The sequence below is a fragment of the Mustela nigripes genome, chromosome 12 (genome assembly GCF_022355385.1).
Source record: "Mustela nigripes isolate SB6536 chromosome 12, MUSNIG.SB6536, whole genome shotgun sequence".
NCBI classification, from domain to species: Eukaryota; Metazoa; Chordata; class Mammalia; order Carnivora; family Mustelidae; genus Mustela; species Mustela nigripes.
This window is the reverse complement of record NC_081568.1, coordinates 57,220,043-57,242,614: the sequence shown is the minus strand read 5'-3', so window position 1 is coordinate 57,242,614 and position 22,572 is coordinate 57,220,043. Positions and strand designations below refer to the sequence as shown.

Below are 22,572 nucleotides of genomic sequence, written 5' to 3'. Positions count from 1 at the left end.
CTAAAGAAAATTTCTTGTGTAATGGAAAAATGTAAAATTAATAAATTTAATATATTTTAAATTAATAAAAAATACATTATATGACCATACAAAGCTGCACAAAGATTTCTCACATCTTTAATCTACAATTCTCTCAAGAGAAGAGAGAGCTTTCTCAAGGAAGTATACTGAACTTCTTATTTAAATACATGAACTCTAACTCAGCGAATGCCCTACCAGTGTAGGTTTGTAAAGTTTGGGGCACAAGGTAGCCTTAAAGCCACTTTCAGCAATGCTTCTAATTTCAAAGGCACACCAAACTTCTTTGCAAGATGTCATCTTGTTTTTCATGGCCTGAAGAGCAGAACGCATGTGACACGCTGCCACTTACTTTTCCCTCTGGAATAGAAGCAAGTCTAATCTAAACTTCAGTAACGTGCCTCTGAAGCGTTCATGGTGTAATATAAGTAAGCGAACTGATAGGATTGCATCATGACCGCAAAGGCAAAAGCAAGGTAATATGCCTTTCTTTCATAAAGATCAGAGCCCCCAGGGGAGTGCCAAACAGGTTTGTACAAATCTTACTACAAATGACCTAACTCCACTGAAAACCCATCCCAAGGGAAGGGCCGTCCCTAACAGCTGTGAATCAAGTCATGATGAAAGGAAGGCAAAGATTGGAGGCAAAGCAGATCCTCCCTTCTCATCCGTAGCTTTGGATTTTAGGGAAGAAAAGCCTTTGAAAGATGATGCATATTATGTATCATATAAACTTCTCTTTCCAAGAAAGGAGGACACTATTTTCTTCAGCAAAACTCTATCCTTATCATCACGTAGCTTCAGACTGCTGTGTTTTCTGAGACATTCTGATATTTACATATTTATTTAAGGCTAGAAGTTGATAATAAAAAAATGAAATTAGTGGAACATGCAATGCATTATCCTCTCTTTTATGGTAATATTAAATATGTTAATGTAGTTGATGGACCATTTGCTCTCCTAATGCAGAGGATCTTAATATGAGACATCGATTTAATAAGTGATTTATTTGATGAAGAAAGGGCTCGGGCAAAAATTCTGTGTGTCTGTTCTTAACAATCAAAATGTGAATTTTCTAGAAAGGAATTTTCAGGGAAGGGTACAAGAGGTATGACTTAAGGTGACCTTAAGAAAAATACAAATGTTCTAAAAGTTCACTTCAGGGTCAAATTTCTGTTGTATGAGGCTACACAGCTAAGTAGGGCATTTCAGAGCACAAAGGATTCTGCATGGCTTGTGTACACAGAACTAATTCACCATATAATAGTCCTTTTCTCTATTTGGTGCCTTGTAGCAATTGCTTCATTTCTTAGCACATCCTCATTTACAGGGAAGCAGCCAACAGACTTTCAGATTTATGCCATTATTTGCTTCTTCACCTTGAACTCCAACTAAATTCTGCTATACTTTTGTAATATGAGTGCCAAATGGTGGCTGTATGCCAGACACAAACACTTCCCAGTTTCACTCAGCTAGCTCTCTCGATTTCAGGGAATCACAGATTCCTGCTAGAGGACTTAAATGTGGTGCTTACACATCCCCCCTAACTGTTCCGTCGCCTAACTGCTTTCTAACTTGGAAATGCAATTTGGGAACAGAGGCAATTACAGCATCAGGGAACCAGAAATTTCCTTTTACATGAGCGAACCAGTGAAATTAGGGACCAAGGATTCTGGGTACTTGGTAATGCTGTCAACAAATGATCCAACATATCCCTAACCCTAATCGGCATTTATGAATTCAAAATACATTTATTGATGCTTACAAGGTGTTAGGCACAGTTCTGGAGATACAATGATCCAAGAATCTGGTTCAGACTTTGCCATGGACCTGGTCAAGGAGTGTGGTAGCCAATACAATCATCATAATAAGCTTCTATTGTGTGCCAGGTTCCACCACACTTCAGTGATGCTAAAACTCCGAGCTTTTCACCTTTTTTTCCTCTTTGAAATCAGAATGCATTTTATAACTGGTGATTCTGTATAATCGTGGCTGGCCAGGCAGCACACTGGTCTGCCGGTCTGACTATGGACCTATCAATTCACATGGTTGCATGTCCTTCCAAGTGGTCTGTGACTACCTCTTTCCCAAGTTACAAAATAAAAATGATAAATGCATAGTACTTGTCAGGACTTTGGGATATGCACAGTAGTGACATTTCACATACTTGAGGACATACTGCATTTGAAGAAAAGCTAGATATATATACAATTTTAGTCCACACCTGAAGCATCTTTACAAGGCAGGAGCTATTCCACTGTCCTGGGTAAGGAAACAAGCACACAGAGATTGAACAGCAAGCCCAAGTCTTTTAAGCATACACATCAGAATTTGAACACAAGTCTATCTGACACTAAAGCCCGTGCATGTGCTTTGTGTTACATCGAGCTGGTTCTTTTCTCTTCTTTCTTTCTTTTCTTCTTTCCCCTCCCTCCCTCCCTTCTGTCCTTCCTAGATGGGGGAGGGGCACACGGAGAGGGAGCGAGAAAATCTTAAGCAGGCTCCACACCCAGTGTGCGAGCCCCATGTGGGGCTCGATCTCTCAACACTGAGATCATGACCTGAGTCAGATGCTGAACTGACTGAGCCATCCAGGTGCCCCAACTGGTACTCTTCTATTTACCGCAGCAAGAACCTCTGCAGTTGTGTTATGGGTAAAAATGTAGAAGGAAATAATACTTAGAGTACATTGGACGCTATATCCAGAAATCTAAATTATGCAACAAGTAAAAATAAGCAAACACACGCATGACTTAAGAAGGAATTTAAAGGCTTCCTGTGGAAGGTAAAGGATCTGTGTGCTTGGTGACTACCCTAAGTGATCCAGTCAAGTAAACTGAGAATGTGGAGAGAGACACAATAATGTCAGAGTATCCTGTTACTGCTTCTAGAGAGAACACAGTCACAGAGAGATTTCAGGACAAAGGCTTCAATGGTGAGTTAAGAGATAGATCGGTGGTAGATACTCCATACGCATTCACCCGACACAGCCTCCATGGGCTGGCGGATTCTACTGACGCCCTAACTCCCTGTCATGGTGCTTGAGGGGTGTGCCATGCACTCTTCCCTGGTTTTGCATTAAGATGGTCTACAGACGAAGGACCAAGTGTTGTTTCCTCTTCCTCGTCCATGGAGCTTGCCAGCAAAGGCGAGAAAGTCCCGTGGTGGATGACTACCTTGATTTCCGACAGGTGCCTCGTAGTGGGAAAGCAAAGAACTTCCCTGAATGTCAGACACAGATACACATGCTGCCACATGGCTGCTAGGTGATGGTGACCTAGCTAATGACTTAATTTACTTTCCATAAATTGACAGATCCTGTGAAATTGGGTGTGCAATTATGAAATGGGAGCCCCACTGCCGAAGACTCACCAGTGTGTCAGCGCTGACAGGACTTCATTATCTGGTTAAGAGCACATTAGCATATCTAAAGTCTGTTACTAACATCGGAGCTGACAACAGGGCTGGGTCCCCTGACTTCTCTGTGGGCAGGTCTCCTCTTCCTCTGTGGGGCTCACTACAAGATTTGACCAACGGGGGGCAGAGGAGTTGGGTAGAAATGTTACTTGCAGGATTGTTCGGATTTAATCACCAGCCTTTTGCGTTTTAGAAACAGGAGGTAAACCTGTGTCGTCAAATTCGTGCAGGGGGTTTAGCGCCTCTCTGGATAGTCAAAGAACAGTGAGTCTGAATGAGAGGGCCACCATTTTTCCTGGGCTGTAGCCTCACAAAGGTGCTGGGTAAGTGTACTGTTCTCATCCTTTTTTCTGTCATTTTCTTTATGTTTTCCCCAAATCTGCTCCATTCAGCGAGATGGGAATACACAAAATAGCAGCTCTGAACGCCAGATTCATCAGTAGGAGTCTCAACATATCAATTTTCAAGTGTAGCAACTTTAAACACATTGTAGGCTTTTAGTTTCCATAGAAAATAATCTCTCATTGTTTTCAAAAGAAACTGAAAGCACCCCAAATTACCACACTTTTAACATCCTGACATGTTGATGGCCCGTGTTCTTCCCAGATCAAAGTGAGAGTGGCAGAAGACAGAGCGTTGAGCAGCTTACTTAAAACATAGTATTTCATATTTGGCAGGAATTACTGTAGTGAAAAAAGACAAGGTGACTTTCTAATATATATATGTATTTTAGTTTGGCAGAGATCTGAAGAGCTAAAAACTAATTTAGGATGACATAAATGCTCTTATCTTTTCCTCCACCCCCTTTCCTTCCCAACCACGAGAAGAGCTTTTGACAGAAACTCAGCATATGTTACGTATTGTCTTTAACTTGCGGGTGATAGTCTGAATTCTGTGTCATGGTGAACTGTTGTGTTGACTCTCATCTGAGAATTTCTAGGATTATCTGGATTTCAACAGTGAAGTCATCCATCACGAGCACCCCTCTTCCTTGACGTGGGGTAGCTGTTGAAGAACTTTGGTGTCTTTTAAGGAAGCCAGATCTTTCCAACCTTAACCTAGGACGAGGCAGAGATGTCCTTCAGTGAACCTGCACCCTTACCACCTGTTGGGAAACCCCGACAAAGAAGTTGGGAAACCCCAATAAAGAAGGCACCAGGGACTGAGGCAAATTTGAAAATAGACAGTGATTCTGCGGGGGAACCCGGGGTGACTGAAGACTGACGATGAGGGAGTACGTGGCAAAGTTTTTTGGCAATTCCATACCACCCAAGAGTTGAAGCTGTGTTTCATGCTGTCTATTAGGACAGACATTTTTACCCTTTGGAAAGTCTTCAAAGAGAAAAGTGACTTTTTCTACTTTTTCTACTTTTTGGTTTGGATCAGAAAGAGAGGTGTAATTATTCATTACAAAGTGGGATTGCCAGCCTCAGAAAATAATCACCTGCTCCATTTACAGTGGACATAGAGTTGGACCCTTAGTTAGGCTGAAAGCAGATCTTTCTTTCTTTCTTTCTTTCTTTCTTTCTTTCTTTCTTTTCTGTAAAAATGGAGATACTCTGAAAAGGTATTTTTAGGAAAAGAATAGTAATATAATCCAGGTGGGGTCGGCAAACTGTGGCCCAAGGACCGAATCCAGTCTGCCACCTGTTTGTGTGTTTTCAACAGCATTGGAGCTAAAGAATAGTTTACCTTTAAAAAAAGTTGTTTTTTTTTAAACCAAAAGAATAATATTTCCTGACACATGAAAAGTACATAAAATTTGAATTTTGGTGTCCATACTTAGAGTCTCCCAGCATACAGCCATGTCTGGCCATGGCCATGGTGGTTCTTGCCAGAGGAGGGCAGAACCGAACAACTGAGATGAGAGCACATGACTCTCAAAACCAAAAACATCTATGATCTGGTGCTGCACAGAAAATGTTGTTTTCTGACCCCTGTAACAGACGACGCTTGGGAAAACAGCCACCTAAGGACAGGCTAGGAGACTGAGGAGGAGAGATGGTTTCTCTCCACTGTGGGAATCAACAGAAGATGGTTTGGGAAGGAAAGGAACTAATTATTCTCCCTTGTTAATGAGGATAAAATCAGATTCAGGGAGTTGATGCTACAAAAGGGATCATTTAGGTCTCATGCAGTATTTGGAAATAACGGGGAGAGTAATCAGGAGACCCAGGACCTAGTCTTACCTTGCAACTAGCCAGCTACATGACTGCAAGCACTCTGGGCTTCAGCATCAACTCCGTAAAATGACCGTAATGCGCTGATTTTATTTTCTGATAGAGCGTATGGTGGGGGCTCGGGTAGGGCTCACATTTAATAATTACATAAAGGTGCTTTCCACGAAAAAGCCGACAGTTCTCAACAAATGGAAGTTGCCAATCAGTTATTGTTATGTGTGCTATGAGGATAAAGACACAGTAGAGTTGGCATAAAACAGGGGAGGAATTCTATATTGGTTACATGATTCAGAGACTGAGGGATCTAGAGGGATTTCTGGCATCGCAGGCCAGGAGAGCACTTGAGGGGCCCTAGCATGTAAGACAAGTTCCTGAGAGGGAAGCTCTCTTGCATTTCACAGCCAGTACTCCCAAGAAAACATGTGGACCAGGGGCTGAGTGATGCACAGAATGATCCCCAAGGGGTTTATGCAGCTTTTCAGAGTAATTTACTCCAGGAAGTTATGTACGCGGGAAGAATCTAGCATAGGAAGAATCTGACTGGAGAGTGCATCCTGAAAGATCTTTGTCCCCAGTTGTGTCAGCAGGAACGGGGGGATCTTTCCTGAGTTGGTGAAGGCCCACATCTTCCAATGTGCACAAGTCTGCTTTCACACTCACTCGCGTGCTGGATGTATGGAAGAACTCATCATGGCGCTGAACTTTTCCAGGTGGCTCATTTCTGGAGTCTTCTCTTCATGGGTTTGAACATGCAAGGAAGGTAATTTGACTTAATTGTCACAGCTCCCGGCAGGCCTGAACCCAGTGCCTATCCATAAATATCTCGGGGTTGATGCTTCAGTTCCAGGACTTACCCTGTTCTACCGAACACGGAGTCATGTATGAACCAGAATGAGCTCAGGTCTTAGAAACTCGGGTGTCCTTAATAGGAGGGCTTTGATTTTTATGTTGCCCTTCTGTCCTTCCCTGATGACTTGTTTTCTCGGTGGGCACAATCGCTCATTGCTCCCAACAGCATTTTTCTCTGTGTTTATAATGCACTGTTTATGCCCCTGCAGCTCTGTAATTAATAATATACTGCTTTTCATCTTCAAAGTGATTTATACACATTAATTAATCCTCACCATACTTTGGAGTTTTTGCACGTAAATAACCATCATGCTTCCGGATTTTACTTAGGAAACTTAGATGCAGAAGGAAAACAACTTTGTCAAGGCAGAGGAGAATGGGATCACTGGGTCAAGATCAGCATTCAAGGCCATGACCCCTCATGGTGACTGCAGCGTTGCGGTCCCCTCTGGAGAGCAGGTCTCTGGCTCCACACTCGCCACCATCACCGCCGGGGACACTGGCCCCCACCATCACTTGTTTTGAGTCATCAACTATGCTTTAATACTCCAGGGTTAAAGAATAATCTTACCTAAAGCATACATAATAGAAAATGATAGATGATAATCTAATAAACCATCCTAAGATGCTCAGGTCCAGCTTCCAGTAGCCTCCAGACGGAGGATAAATATGTGTCCTAATCCATCATTTACAAGTTACATACCGAATTAAAACATTAAACTCTCACTGTATGGTTTCCCATTTATGTAATCACCCTACAGAAAGCTATTATATTTTAACTATCAAGCTCAATACATCAGGCAGTAGTCATCTATCTCTCTCTGGCAAGTAGAGTAGGAGGTACACTGGGGACGGTATTGGCGGAGGTGAGTAGTGCCTCAATTTCTGTATCTGGGCTCCCCATGGTGCCCATCAGCTCAGCAGAACATTAAGCCTGAGAAGTGAGCTCATGGACTCTTTTTGAAGTTTCTGACACAAAGCCAAATCATGCAAAGACCCTGAAGGCAATTCAATTTGCTTCTACCATGCCTCCTTGAACAGTTACCTGGGGAAGTACACAAAACTACCTCTAATGACGTAAAAGATTCTACACAAGTGGCAGAGCATGCGACGGACACCCTATCCCCTCCCTCAAGTCAATCCATTACTCCATCCTTCATCAAGAGCAAGTGAGAAGCAGATATGACTTTAAATTAGGGGTACATAGATGTCAGACCTCAGTCCCCATGTGGGGCTGGGGTTTATAGCACCAAGGCTTTTGCAGAGTTCCAGATAAAGATGGTACCTTTCCCCCGAGTGTCATTCCTAGGAGATGCGACTGGCAAGAAATGTAAAATGGATTTTTCTGTATTAAGGTTCGCATAGCGATCTTATGGAAGACAGTGACAACTTCACATCAGTTTTTGGCTAGTAATGACCTTGGGCAGAGCCCCAGATTACTGGGGACGCAAGGCCGCCTGCCCTCACCAGCAGGCAAGCTTGCAGAGAATGGTCTGGGAAGTCCTGGACCAATTCCTTCTCTGGAAGATACCACACTGGCTGTCTGAGGATGAAGGAAGTGTGCAAGCCCCAGTGTTGAGGGAGAAGGGACAGAGTCCCTTGATCAGGATTGCCTTTTTCCCTCAGCACAAGTACTGAGAAGAACTTTGCAGTTGGCCTCTTTCTGCTGGTGTTTTATAGGCTTGCTTTGCAACATGGCGCAGCCCAACTAGGGAGGCATATCACAGCTGCCCTGAAACCAAGCTGGAACCATCAAGTGTTTCAAATATACTTGAACAAACATCGCTGTGGCCTCTGCCTTGGCCAGGAGAGCTCTGCTGTTGGTAAGCTCAGTTCACAGAGAAGCAACACCAGGGCTCTCTGTTGGGGCCAGGAGCTGTGATCAGGCTTTGTGGCCAGCCCAGGATGCTCATATGCATGGGGTGCCCTACCCCTGAGCTCTCGCATCCACTGCTTGCCAGAGTTACAGGGCTAGCCCCGATGGATGCAAACCAACATCCCTGGCATAGGAAGAAAGATAACCCAGCAACCTCACCAGCCTGCTACCCTAAGTTATAATCTGAGCTCGCAGAAGCACAGCTGGTATGAGACATGAACCTGATGCACAATCGTGGCGCAATTTGAGTTAAGACTAAGGGGGCAGAAGCTAAGGAGGGGATGTGGGCGAGATCCACAGTATGTGTGGGTGACCTGATTCCACACAGAGATGACTGGACTGCTCAATCCTGTTTCTGTTCCACATCTCTGGAAATAAGCTGGCTACTCAGCTAGATGTTCCCTTCGAATCAAGATGCTCCCAGAATGCTGGTCACTATTCCTCTCTTCGGTTTTTGGTGGAAGTTAATCCATGTTGCACGCGTTTTAGAGCACAGACCTGGGTTAAAATCCAGGGATGGAAGAGACTAGAAGGCTACTTTGGGAATGAGGGATGGGTTGGGAGAAACAACAATTTTTAGCTCGTCTCCAAGAAAGAATACAGTAGGGATGCTTACTTACACATCTGATAAATGTTATGTAGAATCTTGAGAAAGGAGTTCATCAGATTTAAACACATTTCAGGAAAGAAAAAGCACTCCCATCCCTCCCTCATTGGTTACATCTTTCAGCCAACAAGCAAGCTGTACAGACAAGAGAAGCCTGCTGTATTCACAAGTCCACGGCCTCTGCCCCACCCCTCATGGCCAGGGTCATGGAGCAGGCTGCCCCGACTTACCGATGAAATACGCCAGCAGGATCGCCAAGAGGAGGGCTGCGGCGATGGCGGACAGGGCGGCGCATTTCCAGCTGCAGTATTTAGAGGGCTTCTTCAGCTTGAAGGCCTTCCTAGAGAAGGTATTCCGGGGCAGCAGGCGGGGTGGTGGCGTGTAAACGGTTCCTGAGGTCAAAGGGTATCCCGGAGAAGAGCTGCTAAACAGGGGTGTGCTCCCCGAGGAGGTCTTGAAGAGAAAGTGCCTGGTGAGGAAAAGGGAAAGAGTCAGCATGGACATGGCTGGCTCCTGGGGGACATCTAGCTGCCTTTTCTTTCACTCCGATTTTCTAGTTCTAGTACGGTCCTAGGACCCAGCTCTACCTTGTCAAGGACAGAAGGGCAAAGATTTCATTTGACGTTGACATAAATTAATTCCGTAAACTCACAACATTTTCTGTGTTCCCATATAGGTCTAGATTTTACCTTCCACAACAATTCTGAAAAGTATTCAAAGCAAAAATGGAAACTGGGTTACTGTCTGTCACTTGGAGATGATGAGGATGATGACGATGACGCAAAGCAGTGTTGTGTATTACAACCGTACTGGGAGAGGCACTAGAAATAGACTCTCACAGGTACTTACAAACTAAGTATTAAAATATCCATACATTTAAGATATGGGAGATCAGGCTTAGAGAAGTCAAACAATTGTCCAAGGATGTGAACTCGGAGCTCTGTCTCATGCCGAAGTCCGAGCTCTTGAGTGTTACTCTCAACTGTCTTTCCTGAGCCTTCTTCCTGAGCTGTTTGCCCTCTGACTTGCTTCCTGTCCTGGGACCGCCTCTCTAGCTCATGTGATGATCATGGTTTTTTCTTTGGTAACCTCTTTGCTTACCAATTACACAAGGTGCTCTTGGTCTCTTGGGCTACAGCGTGGCAATAGGGTAATGGGGCCTGCTGCTGACACCTACCACAACCCTTCCTCAGGGTCAGGGGATGGTCTTTCCAAGGACACTTCAAGGACCATAAATTCTCTGAGGGATTTTTCTCTCTTATGTGTGCCATTTATAAGACTTCAAATGTGACTCACCACACCTTGTTTCGAATGATGAATTCTCTTCCAGGAAATAGACAGTGGACTTTAAAGCACGGATTAAGTAGTGTCTCGAGTTTGAGCAGCTGGAGACTGGGGACTGTGTCTTCTTTTATACCTTGTTCGTTTTTATGTTCCCAGTACACAGCTCAAAGCTCAGCATGCAAGGGAAACTTTAGTGAGTGAGTGAATGAATGAATGAATGAATGAGTGATTGAATGGAGTCCCCTCAAGTTCTGTGACCTTGAGATTCTAAGACTCCAAAATGTCATACAGGTAATTGCTTCTTCTTCAAGTCTTCAGCAGGTACAACTATACTTATGGACTACATACCATGTGTCAATTATGACGCCAAATGTTTAACTTGCATCCAAACCTCACATCAACCCTATATTTTTACCACAGTTTTACAAATGAGAAAATGGAAGCTCGAAGGTAGCAAGCAGGGTCACTGGGGCTACAACTCCCATCTGCCTGACTCCAGACCCTTTGGTTTGACCTCATGCACCATACTGCCCCTGCATACAGGACCCAGCAGGCTATCCCGGTGGGATTCTGAGGCCGGCTTGCTATTATTACAAGTATTTGGATCTTAGCTGCTTCCAGACAAAACCTTGAAAGTATTTTAATCCTTGACAAATATCAAACAAACTTGGGATGACTGACAATCAAGTCAGAAAATGAGTATCTGGTTAGAGAATGATTTGGCATAGCTAATATTAAAACAAACAACTGATACTTAAAAACGTTATTTATACTCTAAGTATGTTTGATGATCTGAATTAAGGCAAGAGGTTGGATCCCATAAATAAGCCTCTGTATTCCTTAGTACTTAGTACTCTCTTAACGCTCTGGATGAAAAGTACCTTTGGAAGAGGTGGCAGGAGGCACAGGGTTTAGAAGAAGCATTTTGGAGGAACATTCACCTGGATGGAAGTCTTAGCAGTACCATTCCTGGACAAGTAAGCTTCTGTGAGTTACACAATACTGTTCTTAAAAGCCTCCATCTCTTCATCTGTAAAATGGGGGTAATGATGGTCCTGGCACCTCCTGTCACAGCATAGGTGGTTGTATGGATTACATGAGATCACGTAGGAAAGGCACCTAACTAAAGGTGTGTCTCATAACAAATGGTCGATGCATTATGAGTAGCTTTTATTATTAATTCTCAAAATGACATAAGGAGTCTGAAATACGAGTTTTAATTTAAAGCCTGACAAATGTCAAACAAACACCTGAAGAGTTCTCCAAATCACTAAATAATAGTCCACAGCCTTATAATTAAGCTAGAACATATGCACACCAGAAAGTCAGGGTGATGAAAAGCGCTGGAATTTGATTCAGAACTAGCTTAGATGTACTTCTTGTACAATTTCCCAAGGGTGGGCTGTGAAAATAGGGTATTAAACTAAAACCAAGAAATATAAAGACATCGTAAGCCATTATTAATAAATATCTAGAAATATAGGGGCACCAAATCTCAACCCCACAGAGATCTCACTCCTTCCCGTGGCTTCAGGCATCCTATGACTCAAGTCATCAAGGGTCCATTTCCAACCAGCTTCCTCCCTGAGGTCCAGACTCCCATGCCAGGTGTCTACTGAGCATCTCTCTCTCTCTCTCTCTCCATCCCATAGCTGTATTGCACAAGTACACCCAAGCACAGACTCTTTTCCTTCCCCTCCCCATTCACACTCTTCCTGCATTCCTGTAATTCCCAAGCTGCCATTTTTCACTTCCTCCTTTCCTCTCACCTGCTCCCATATAACGGGTGAAAGAATCCTATCCATTTTATTTCTGAAAACCTCTCCCATCAACCTTCCCCTTTCAACCCTCCTGCTGCTTTTCTTTCCAAACCACAAATGTCATTGTGCGCTGCCTTATAAATCCTGGCTGATTCTCCAATGCCTGCAAGAAGAAATGCAAATCTCAATACAGGACCAGACTCTTCACAATTACCCAATTGTTTTACCCTTGTCTCTAACCTTGTGCTCCCTGATCCCTGAACTCTGCTTCAGCCACACCAGAAGATGCATCTTTCCTTAACCTGGCTGTCTGTGCTGCCATGCCTTCAGGAATGAAGTGCCATGCCTTTGGGAATGGCTGTTCCTATGCTTCCCCACCCACTGTACCCTAGCCAGCTCCTAGTCACCCTCTTGGGAACCCGGTTTCAAAAGATTTGGTATCTCTACCATCTTCGATCACTTTTTTGCATTCAAGAATCTATTATACACTTGGATATCTATCTACCTATGTACCTACCTATATCTATGTGTGTATGCATGTATCTATCTATCTATCAATCATGTGTCTGCCTCAGTGCCTGGTGACTGAACATCGGTCATATTTGTGGACAGAATCTGTAAATTGGAAACAATGTTTTGGCAATATCAGAGAAGTCACAAGATGAAGATTAAGAAGTTTAATTGCTTTAATGTCATTTTTAATGCACTCATTCATAAGAAATAATAGAAGGAAATGATTTTTTTTTTTTTTTGGTATGGGATTTTTTTAAAGATTTTTTATTTCTTCATGTAACAGAGAGAGAGATCACAAGTAGGCGGAAAGGCAGGCAGAGAGAGAGGGGGAAGCAGACTCCCTGCTGTGCAGAGAGCCCGATGTGGGGCTCTATCCCAGGACCCTGGGACCATGACCTAAGCCAAAGGCAGAGGATTAACCCACTGAGCCACCCAGGCATCCTGGTATGGGATTTTTTCCCGAGATCTTAAAATTGTCTACTGACAACTCAGTGTATTTTCCACACTTCTTCCTAAAAAGGAAGTCAGGTTATGTCACATGTCAATAATATTCTCCCATGCCCTCCCTCAATCAATCAATCAATCAATCAAGTTTTCCAATAAAATAAAGTCACAAGTCCTTCCCATGACCTACAGTGCCCTGCCGTGGTCTGCCTTCTGGCTTATAGTCTTTCCAACTATACCTTCTACCACTTTAGCCTCTCTCACTCCATCAGTTGACCTGTCTTTTTGATATTCCTCATCATATCACATCCAACCCATTTTCACCTAAGGGCCTTTGTACATGCTGTTCCCTTTGCCTGGAAATACCTCACAGCTTGTTTTTTTCACATCATTCTCCACTCTGCTCCATGTCACTTTCCCAGGGAGATCTTTCCTGCCCTTCCCCTGCTTCTTTCTCTGTCATTCTCCATTCTGTTTTAACTACTTTATTTTTTTAAACTTTTAAAAAAGATTTATTTACTTATTTGTCAGAGAGAAAGAGAGAGAGAAACACACACACACACACACAGTGCAAGCACACAAGCAGGAGAGCAGCAGACAGAGGGAGAAGCAGGCTCCCCGCTGAACAAGGAGCCCGATGCGGGACTTGATCCCAGGACCCTGGGATCGTGACCTGAGCTGAAGGCAGAGGCTTAACCAAGTGAGGCACCCAAGTGTCCCTATCTTTCTAAATAATATATGTATTTGTATATTATGTATTATCTATCTCCATCATTAGATCTGAACTTCGATGGCGTTTAAAATAAACAAGTGTTTTGTCTCATTTGTTCAACACTGTACCCTGATGTTTAGAAGAGAGCCTGGCACATAGTGGGTACTCAGCAAATCCTCGTTAAATGAATGACCTACGAACTTTCCAAGGCCAAAACTGTGAATGTTAACAGGATAGCACTGTGAACAATTTTAATTTTAAAATTAGGATTCCTTCCACCACACTGACTTCTGTTTTCCAGATTTACAAGTTTATTTATGTGCATTGAGGCAGATGTTTATATTGATGCATACAAACTCATGTCCTTTCACTAGAAAAACAAACAAACAAACAAACAAACAAATACCACATACTTTTCCAGACTGCATTAATCCTAGCAGATTATAGCTCTCAGCCCTCTCTTTGCTATGGTGGTGTCTGGAATGACCTTAGCTAAATGAAACTCATTTGGTTATCATAGCCCTTTTTTTTCCAGTTTCTGATGCTTAAAATGATTAAACCAAAGTACAAAAGATAATGTAGACTCCTGTTTCTTCACAGGAGAGCTACACCTGCCGCTGCAAATCTTTAGAAGGTTAAATTCAGCAAATAAAGAAATTTTTTAAAAAAGGTTCTAAAGAAGTGATCTTCAGAGTATGTCTTATAAATACGTGCTTTGTGATCATGGGAGTTCTCTGTTAGGAAAGTACAACTTTCTGGCCTCCATCCAGAGCCAGGGCTAGGGTCTGGGCAGTTATTGGTTAAGAAGCTCCCAATGGGATTCTAATGTATTTTGAAGTTCAAGAAACTCTACCCTAACCATTTTGTACCTCTCGAATGTATCTGATGGTTGGTAGATGTATCTTAAAATTCTATACATCTAGGGAACACCCTAGATGTTTAGTAGATGTATCTTTTTAAATGAGAGTTTTGAATGCTGATGTCTTCAGAGGCGAAGTGTCAAGAAGGCTACAACTTACTTCCGAATGATTCAGCAGAAAGATCTCTAGGTCTGTTTCTAGATAAGGCAAATGTGGTAAAACGATAGCAATTGTTGAAACCAGGTGGTTATTCTTAGTTTGTACTACTCCCCCAACTTTTCTGTATGTTTGAAAATTCTTAGGATCACAAGTTGAAAAAAATGCAAGCTTTGATTCACCCAAGGATTGCTGTCACATGCTGCAGGAAGGAAAAACAAGATCAATAAAATGAAGCAAGGCCCATAAGGTAATGGTCTAGCCAGATGGTTATTGGGAGGACCAAGGCAGCTTAGGGGACTTCTCCTGATTTTTCCCTGAACTGGCTATTAAGACAGCTTTTCCCCCTCGGGGGCCTGCTCAGTATGCTCTGATGAATCATTTGTGATGCCCCAACTGAACTTCTTCCCAGCAGTCGGTCATGGAAGTAGCTCAGCTCAGGACTCCAGGCGTCAGCAAAAATGTGTAGTTTCCAAATGCACTTGACATTTTTCAAGCACAACTCAATTGCTCTCAGAATTGGCCACTTGTGCCTCGGAAAGGAAAGGCAAATGAGGGGCCCCAAAGTGCTGTCCTTGGAGTTTGCTAACACTCAAAGGGATAGAGAAAACCAGTCCTTGATGTCTTACAAAAAATAAAAGAAGAGCTCGCATGCTTCTTTCCCTTCCTAGCCATGTGCGCTTCAGTCCTGGCACCCAGCGCCCTTCCTGGCCCGGGTTAGGGGCTCCAAATGGCCATGGAAGGGAATGGTGAGGCTAAGGAAGGACAGTGGCTCTGCATCCTCAGCTCTGGACCCTAGATCCTAGTGAGTTCTTAAGAATACAGTCATCATCACTTCACCTAAAGCTATCTTTTTGGTAAATGTCATTTTTCCTCATGTGAAAACAAAACTATCTAATAAAAACTGAGAGAGAGCGAGAGCGAGCGAGCATACCTAACAACCATTCTCCCAGACATTTTACATGACAGCAAAGACATGTATCTGAGGCAGAATTCTGGCAAACCAGGATTTCAAATTGGCTTAGAAAATTAAGGGCATACGTTTTCTCTGATTAAACAAGCATGGAAAATTTTAAAAAGACGTCTAACAAACAAGAAACTCATGCATAGCATCCGTGTAAGAGGGACCCCCATCAATTCAAAATACTGTGAATTTTTATTTTATTCTTATGATACAGAAGGAGCTTGACTAATCTAGGATGGAAGCATTGAGAAGTCATAGCTGGTTAAACTACATGAGATTCCAACAGAAGATTTCTTTTCCTTTTTCTGAGTCAATCACCAGTAAACTCGCTCATTAACCTCAAACCCTACCGAAGAAGGAAACAAACGGAAAATCCCTTAACACCAAGTGCCATCACTCAGGTTGCAACCAGTGGGATCCTAAGAGGTAGTCTCCTTATTTTCTATTGGTTTGGCTTTATTCCAGGGGGAAATCCCAGCAGGGCTTTGAAACAGAAATGTACTACACAAATAATTGCACTGCCTCAACTCCAAAGGTCAAGTTTTTGTCCCCACCCCCACTGCTCTCTGTTCTCCTCTCTCTCAATCTATTTCCCACTATTTCCTCACAGTGTACCATTCAGCTAACTGCAACAACGAATGACTAACAGTGCAGATGAGTTCTCTCCTGCTCATGAAGTCAGCTGCAGGAAACATTCTCCTTGAAATCAAGCAAAACTATTGAATGGTCTCAACATAGCTCTGTGTGCAAAACTGCAGATCTGGTTATCAGAGAAAACAGGTGTTGACTGTTGTTCTACCGAGAAAATTGACCTCCCCTATAAATAAACTCACAGGTATTCAGAGGAGTGGATGAAAATAATGATACACAGCCCATTAATCCCTAAAAGATGTTTAATATCATACATGCAGTTGCTGAAATTTGATAAAAAGCCAGAGAAAGGATAGAAGCAGAAATGTACCTGGAGTGGGGTTGGGGTGATCAGCGAGGGAGATCAGGTATGCCCTGGAAAATGGGCGATTTCATCACATTTCACTGGTCCTGGCTCTGCCCTTTGAAGCATCAGGTTTATTGTCTCTAAAGGAGTAAGTTTAATAAAGAGGCAGCCCATAAAGGGTACTGTAGCATGTAAAGTTACTGTAATTAGGTTTTCAGGAGTTATAATAAAACATTTAGCTGGAGAGAGGTTAAATAACCACAACACTTTCCAGCATCATTATTATACTCTCCAGTACAAGAAGGAATGATGGTGGTAGAGGGGAAACTCGATGGGTGGGCTCCTGAGAGAGATGCAGAGAGACCTGGGGCATGGAGAGAAAGAGAGAGAGAGAGAGAGAGAGGGAAGAGAACCTTATAGGATGGGATGGAAAAAGCAGGAGAGATAATGAGGAAGATGATGTTGGGTATTATACTGTTGAGTCACTTCTTGAAGAGCAAAACTAAGTTGCTTTTTAAGTAAGTGTTCTATCTTTTTTTCCTATTTTCAAATATAACATGTACATATTATTAAAAAATCAAGTCATAAATTAAAAAATAGAGAGCAAAACTCTATCATCTTTTTAAAAAAAAAATTAAATTAACATATAATGTATTATTAGCCCCAGGGGTACAGGTCTGTGAATCGCCAGGTTTACACACTTCACAGCACTCACCATAACACATACCCTCCCCAATGTCCATAACCCCACCACCCTTTTCCTACCCCCCTCCCCTTAGCAACCCTCAGTTTGTTTTGTGAGATTAAGAGTCTCTTACGGCTTATCTTCCTCCCGATCCCATCTTGTTTCATGTATTCTTTTCCTACCTTCCAAGCCCCCCACGTTGCATCTCCACTTCCTCATATCAGGAGATCATATGATAGTTGTCTTTCTCTGATTGACTTATTTTGCTAAGCATAATACCCTCTAAAAACTCGATCGTCTTGAGAGGAAGACTAGTAAAACATTTGAGGTTTAGAGTCAGGTTTACATAGAAACATTTTTTTTTCTTCTTATTTTTGAAAACAGTAGGATCAGATCAAGGAGGCAGGATTAAGCCTGCAGATTCTGGACTTGGGACAACCAGGATTTGGGTCCTGGCTTCTATTCTTGTCTATTCTATTCTTGTAACTAGAGAGTTTACTTATCTCTCTAGGTGGCCTCACCTGTAAAGTGAGAGAATGTTAGTACCTTCATGGGCTTGTTTAGGGAGATTGGGTGACTTTATTCACGTGAGATGCCCAACATTGAGCTTGACATCCAATGAATGGTCAATAAATGCAGCTATTAATCGCCTGAAGGCAGGAATCATTGCTAGGTCTCCCTGACCTAGGACAGTACCCATCTCATTTAAAATATTTGTTAAATGCATGAACCACTCTAATCAGCACAATGACTAGGACTTTGTAGGCATCCCAACCCCCTAAAAACAATTTTATTAGGAAGGGAAGGAATCGAAGGTTTTACTAATGTGCTTCTTCTCTTCTTCCAGTTGGGAATTTATGCTTGGGCTGAGAAGTGAACTGTTGCTTTTTAACATAAAACTTTAAAAATGTTTTTAAAAAATTGCTACTTCCCAAGTTTGAAGAAGCCAGTAACCCAATTAGTATAATTAAAAGCCCATTTCATTTCACGATTCCCTAAGCTTAGACTCAAACCAATTTTGATGCAATGAAAAATAGGCTTTCAAGGTTTCTGATCCCTGAACCTTTTAGATCATAGGGGACTATCACTACATTTGCATATGCCATGAACAACAGGAAAATCCTCTATTTTGCCCTCTTCAAAATTTGCAGTCATACCAAAAATACTCACAGCTGGAATAATTAGCAACTCAATTTATTGCCTTCCGTTTTTTAAATAGAAGCTTCGACTCTTGATATTTAAATAGTGTCACACTGTGATATAACATAGCATTTTTCATGGTAAAACTTCTTTTTTTCCCCCCCATGAAATGATATACTGCTCAGTGTGACAGGCAAGGTCTCTGGAGGTCACTAAAGAAACCTGGTGTTTTGTGAGCAAATCCATTTCAGAGTCTTTGGGATGAAATGAAGAGTCTTTTTTTTTCCCCTGGAGTTGTTAACTTGTTGACTTTTTTCAAGTTAATTGGTAAAAGTCTTGATATAGTAGAGGAAAAAAACAAAGACTTCTGACTTTGACTTCAAACTTGACCTTGAATTCACCACACACTATAATATGGGAGTGTAGAGACAGCCATTTCAAATAGACTTGCGTTTGTGTTCACCGGCAGCCAGAGGTAGATGAAGAAAGAATGCCCGCCATCAGATACAATCAACGAGCAGAATGATTTCTCCCATCGAGTTTATTGCCTGTACCATTCAGAGAGTCAAAGAATTTTTGAGCTGGAAGAAACCTTAGGGCATATCCCTTTATCATATTCTGCTTCATGCTACCACATTTGTCCTGTGTGTTTGCCTTGTCTCCCCAGTCATATTACAAGCTTCTCAAAAGCAGGTCCTATATCTTTTGCTTCCTGGTATCTTTCTCTGTTCATAGTAGGTGCTCACAAACTGTGTACTGTGTACTGAAGGAACACAGCAATTAAGAACAGTGGAAATGCACAGGCTTTGGAGTCAGGCATACCTGTACTCAAATAACAACTGCGCCAGGAACTGCATTTTGTTGGGAAAGCTGGTATAATGTCCCTGAGCCTCAGATGCCTCTTCCAAAAAATGGGTAGGTAACAGTATCTGCACTATAGAACCGTGAAAGGGGTGAAATAGATCATGAAGACAGTCTGTGAGCACAGAGGCTGCCCCACAGGAGGTGTCTAACACACAGCTGCCATGTTCCCCTTTTTCTTTGAAACAATTCAAAATCTAAAATATGAAGTCATGAGTCAACCAGTATTTATTGAGCATGGAATATGTATCACATGGTACCAGATGCTTTGGATAAAATGTTAAGTCCTCCTCCTCAAATAGAATTACTAAGTGGATAGACAGGTGGAATAAACAAAACTGAAGTCCAGGTGAACCAACAAGTACATGAGAAATTATAAATTGTGAGAAATGCAATGAAGGGAAAAGGGACTAAGAAAAAGTTGGGACTATATTAGTATGGTCACTTCTCTCTGAGGAGATGATCAAAAAGGGGAAGTCTAAGGATTAGGAGTTAATCATCCAAGGAGCGATGAAAAGAGCATCCCAGGTAGGGGAAGCAGTATGCGCAAAGGCCCTGTAGTAGGAAGGTCTTAAATTTTGAGGATACGAGAGAACGACCTGTGGTTGGAACACAGTGACCCACAGGGTAAGCAGTGGGAGAGAGGTAGGCATGATGACTACTACATTACACAAGGTTTTGAGGGCATGGGATCTGGATTTTAAAACAAAGGGTTTTAAATTATGTCTTCTCTTTGAGCAAAGGAAGGTAGATCTTTAGGAGCATTCAATTTAAAAAAGAACTAAGGTAGGATAGGATAGACCCATTGGAAATTTAGTCCAGTCTTTGGTGATAAAAAGGCTTGGTGGTCTTTTTTGTGCTCTGCCTTGAGGGTCTTGGTTTTTGTCCAGAATATTCAAGCCACCATCAGTACTGCATCTATCACCCTATCTGCATTTGAATATAGTCAGACATCTCAAATTTACCAGGACCCAGCACAACTCTTGATTTTCACTACACACTGTCCTTCTGTTCCACCCATGTTGGTTAACGGAGTCATTGCCCATCAGTTGTGCAGGTGCCATCCCCAGGAAGTAGACTCTTAGAAAGAAATAGGCATGCAGGCAGCAGCTTCTTAGAAAGTGCTCTTGGGAACAGCACCTGTGAGGGAGTGAAGAAAGCAGTCTGGGCAGAGAGAGAAGCTGACCCATGATGCTGTTGGAAGGGTTCCTTGGTCAGTCTCATGGGGAGCTCTGGAGCTGTTGGGCTTGTGTCATTGGACAGCTCTGGAGAGCTGCTCCATTTTGGTCTGAAAGGGTCGGGCCTTATCAAATCTATGGACCAGCCTCCAGCTAAAGTCCAGTTGCAGAGAGAACTTGGCAGAGATGCATGTGGATCACCAACATTTCCAACAACTAGGGAAGCATGTGTGCTCCAGTCCTGGTGTGTGGCATCTGGCTGGGTGCCATGCCATGTACCTAGCTAGACTTCACTATAGTTCCTGCCGTTCCCTGATCCCCGATTCATCATCAGTTCATTTCTCTTGGGCTCTGACACGTACCGGTCCTCTTCTTCCCACTTATACCTTGTACCTGGTCCGCTGCCTATAGCAGCCTCAAATGGGTCTCCTTGTTCCCACATTGGTCCCTTGTATCATCTCTACACAGGAACCAGTCATTGTCTACAAACACAAATCAAATCCTATTATTTTCCTGCTTAAAAACCATCTACTTCCTTTATACTCAGAAGTAACCTATCTCCTTATCCAGGTCTACAAAGCACCTCAGTATGGTCTATCTCACCCCTCTTCTCCTCCCCTGGTTATGTTCCTGAGGTCTCTGCCATACTTTTTTTGCCATCCCTCGAAGATGCCAACCTTCTCTGAACCTCAGTGTAGTCACAATGTGTTTCCATGTTCTCAGGTCCTTCAAGTCTCCCCTCAAAGCTCATTTTCTCAGAAAGCCTTCCTTGATCAGCTTTTTATTATCCTACGTTGGCCAAGGTTACGGCTCAGGAGCTGCCCACCACCAATGACTGGTTGTTGTGGGAGGTGGAGTGATGGCGCTGGTATGAAGACCCTGGTGGCTCAGTCGTTAAGTGTCTGCCTTTGGCTCATGTCATGATCCCGGGGTCCTGAGATGGAGCCCTGCATTGAGCTCCCTGCTCGGTGGGAAGCCTGCTTCTCCCTCTCCCACTCCCCCTGCTTGTGTTCTCTCTCTCACTGTGTCTCTCTCTGACAAATAAATAAAAAAATCTTAAAAAAAAAAATGCAGGCTTCTCATCTGCTCCACACTTAGCCTTTGAGTACCTCTTTCCTTGCTTACCACCTGCTTCCCTCCCGTGGCACATACTTTCCTTGAGAGCCCAGATTTAGTCTTCCTTACCATTGTATCCCCAGCCCCCTGGAAATATGCCCGGCACATGTTTGGTGCTCGATCCATTTTTAGCAAGTGAACAAAAGAACGAACCGATCTAGAATTTGAATTTCTATCTGTTCTCAGATCCAACACATCTATTTATTTATCCTGTGGTGTCCTCTTCAAGGGATGCCCTGTCACTCTGGGTTTCGAGATTTTGGTAAACAAGACCATGTTCTCATTATGCCTACACATGGTTATTTTAAATCCTTTGAGAAACCCGCATCTTTCTATTCTGAGGAGGCTTTTTGGCACATTTTAATGAGAGCCTTTCCATTTTCTCGATCTTTTAAGTTGGAATTCTCCTCCGCTTTTCTGGCATTCTTGAGACATGTCAGCTATAACCGCATGGAGTATCTCCATAAGAACTCACAACAGTCTACGAAAATAGTGATAGTGCACTTTTGGCTAATTTCTGGGGTTCTACTCAATGACGCTGTGCTTTTTGCAGCCCTCCCCTCCTCTCTTTCCTCAGTGACCCAATAGACATACATGTTCAGGCATTAGTTTACACTAATCTCAGGGCCAGTTTCTGGTTTGTAACCAGGAGCTCAGAGATAATCTTCCTACAAGACTAGAAGGATTTTTTTTTTTTTTTTTGGAAATGTACTTACTCCTTATCTGTCACTTCTCTGCCCCCCTACAGAGCAGTTTATCTTCATAGGTTTGGTATCTCTGCAAACATAAAGATTTCATGGTGCATTTTCTCTTCCAAATCACTTTTAAAAGAATATGAGAATAGTTTTCATCTCTGAAAAATCTTATGTATATGCTCCTCCACCCAGAGAAGAATCCATTTATCTTTCTTTACCCTCCCTCCCTCCCCCTCTGTGACAAAAGAGTCCTGTCTCCTACGCCTTTCTTTATTTCCTTATCTTTGGTGCTTCAACAAAAGTCTGATGGGTTGAGTTTA

At 42.7% G+C, this 22,572-nt stretch overlaps 1 protein-coding gene across 1 annotated transcript in view; it reads right to left on the bottom strand.

The window, feature by feature from the left end:
• Positions 1-22,572, bottom strand: part of TENM2 (teneurin transmembrane protein 2) — a 479,009-nt gene that overhangs the window by 257,890 nt on the left and 198,547 nt on the right. The window contains exon 5 of the mRNA XM_059416332.1: positions 9,178-9,416. Coding sequence (XP_059272315.1) covers positions 9,178-9,416 — 239 coding nt within the window. The remainder of the gene's footprint in view (positions 1-9,177; positions 9,417-22,572) is intronic.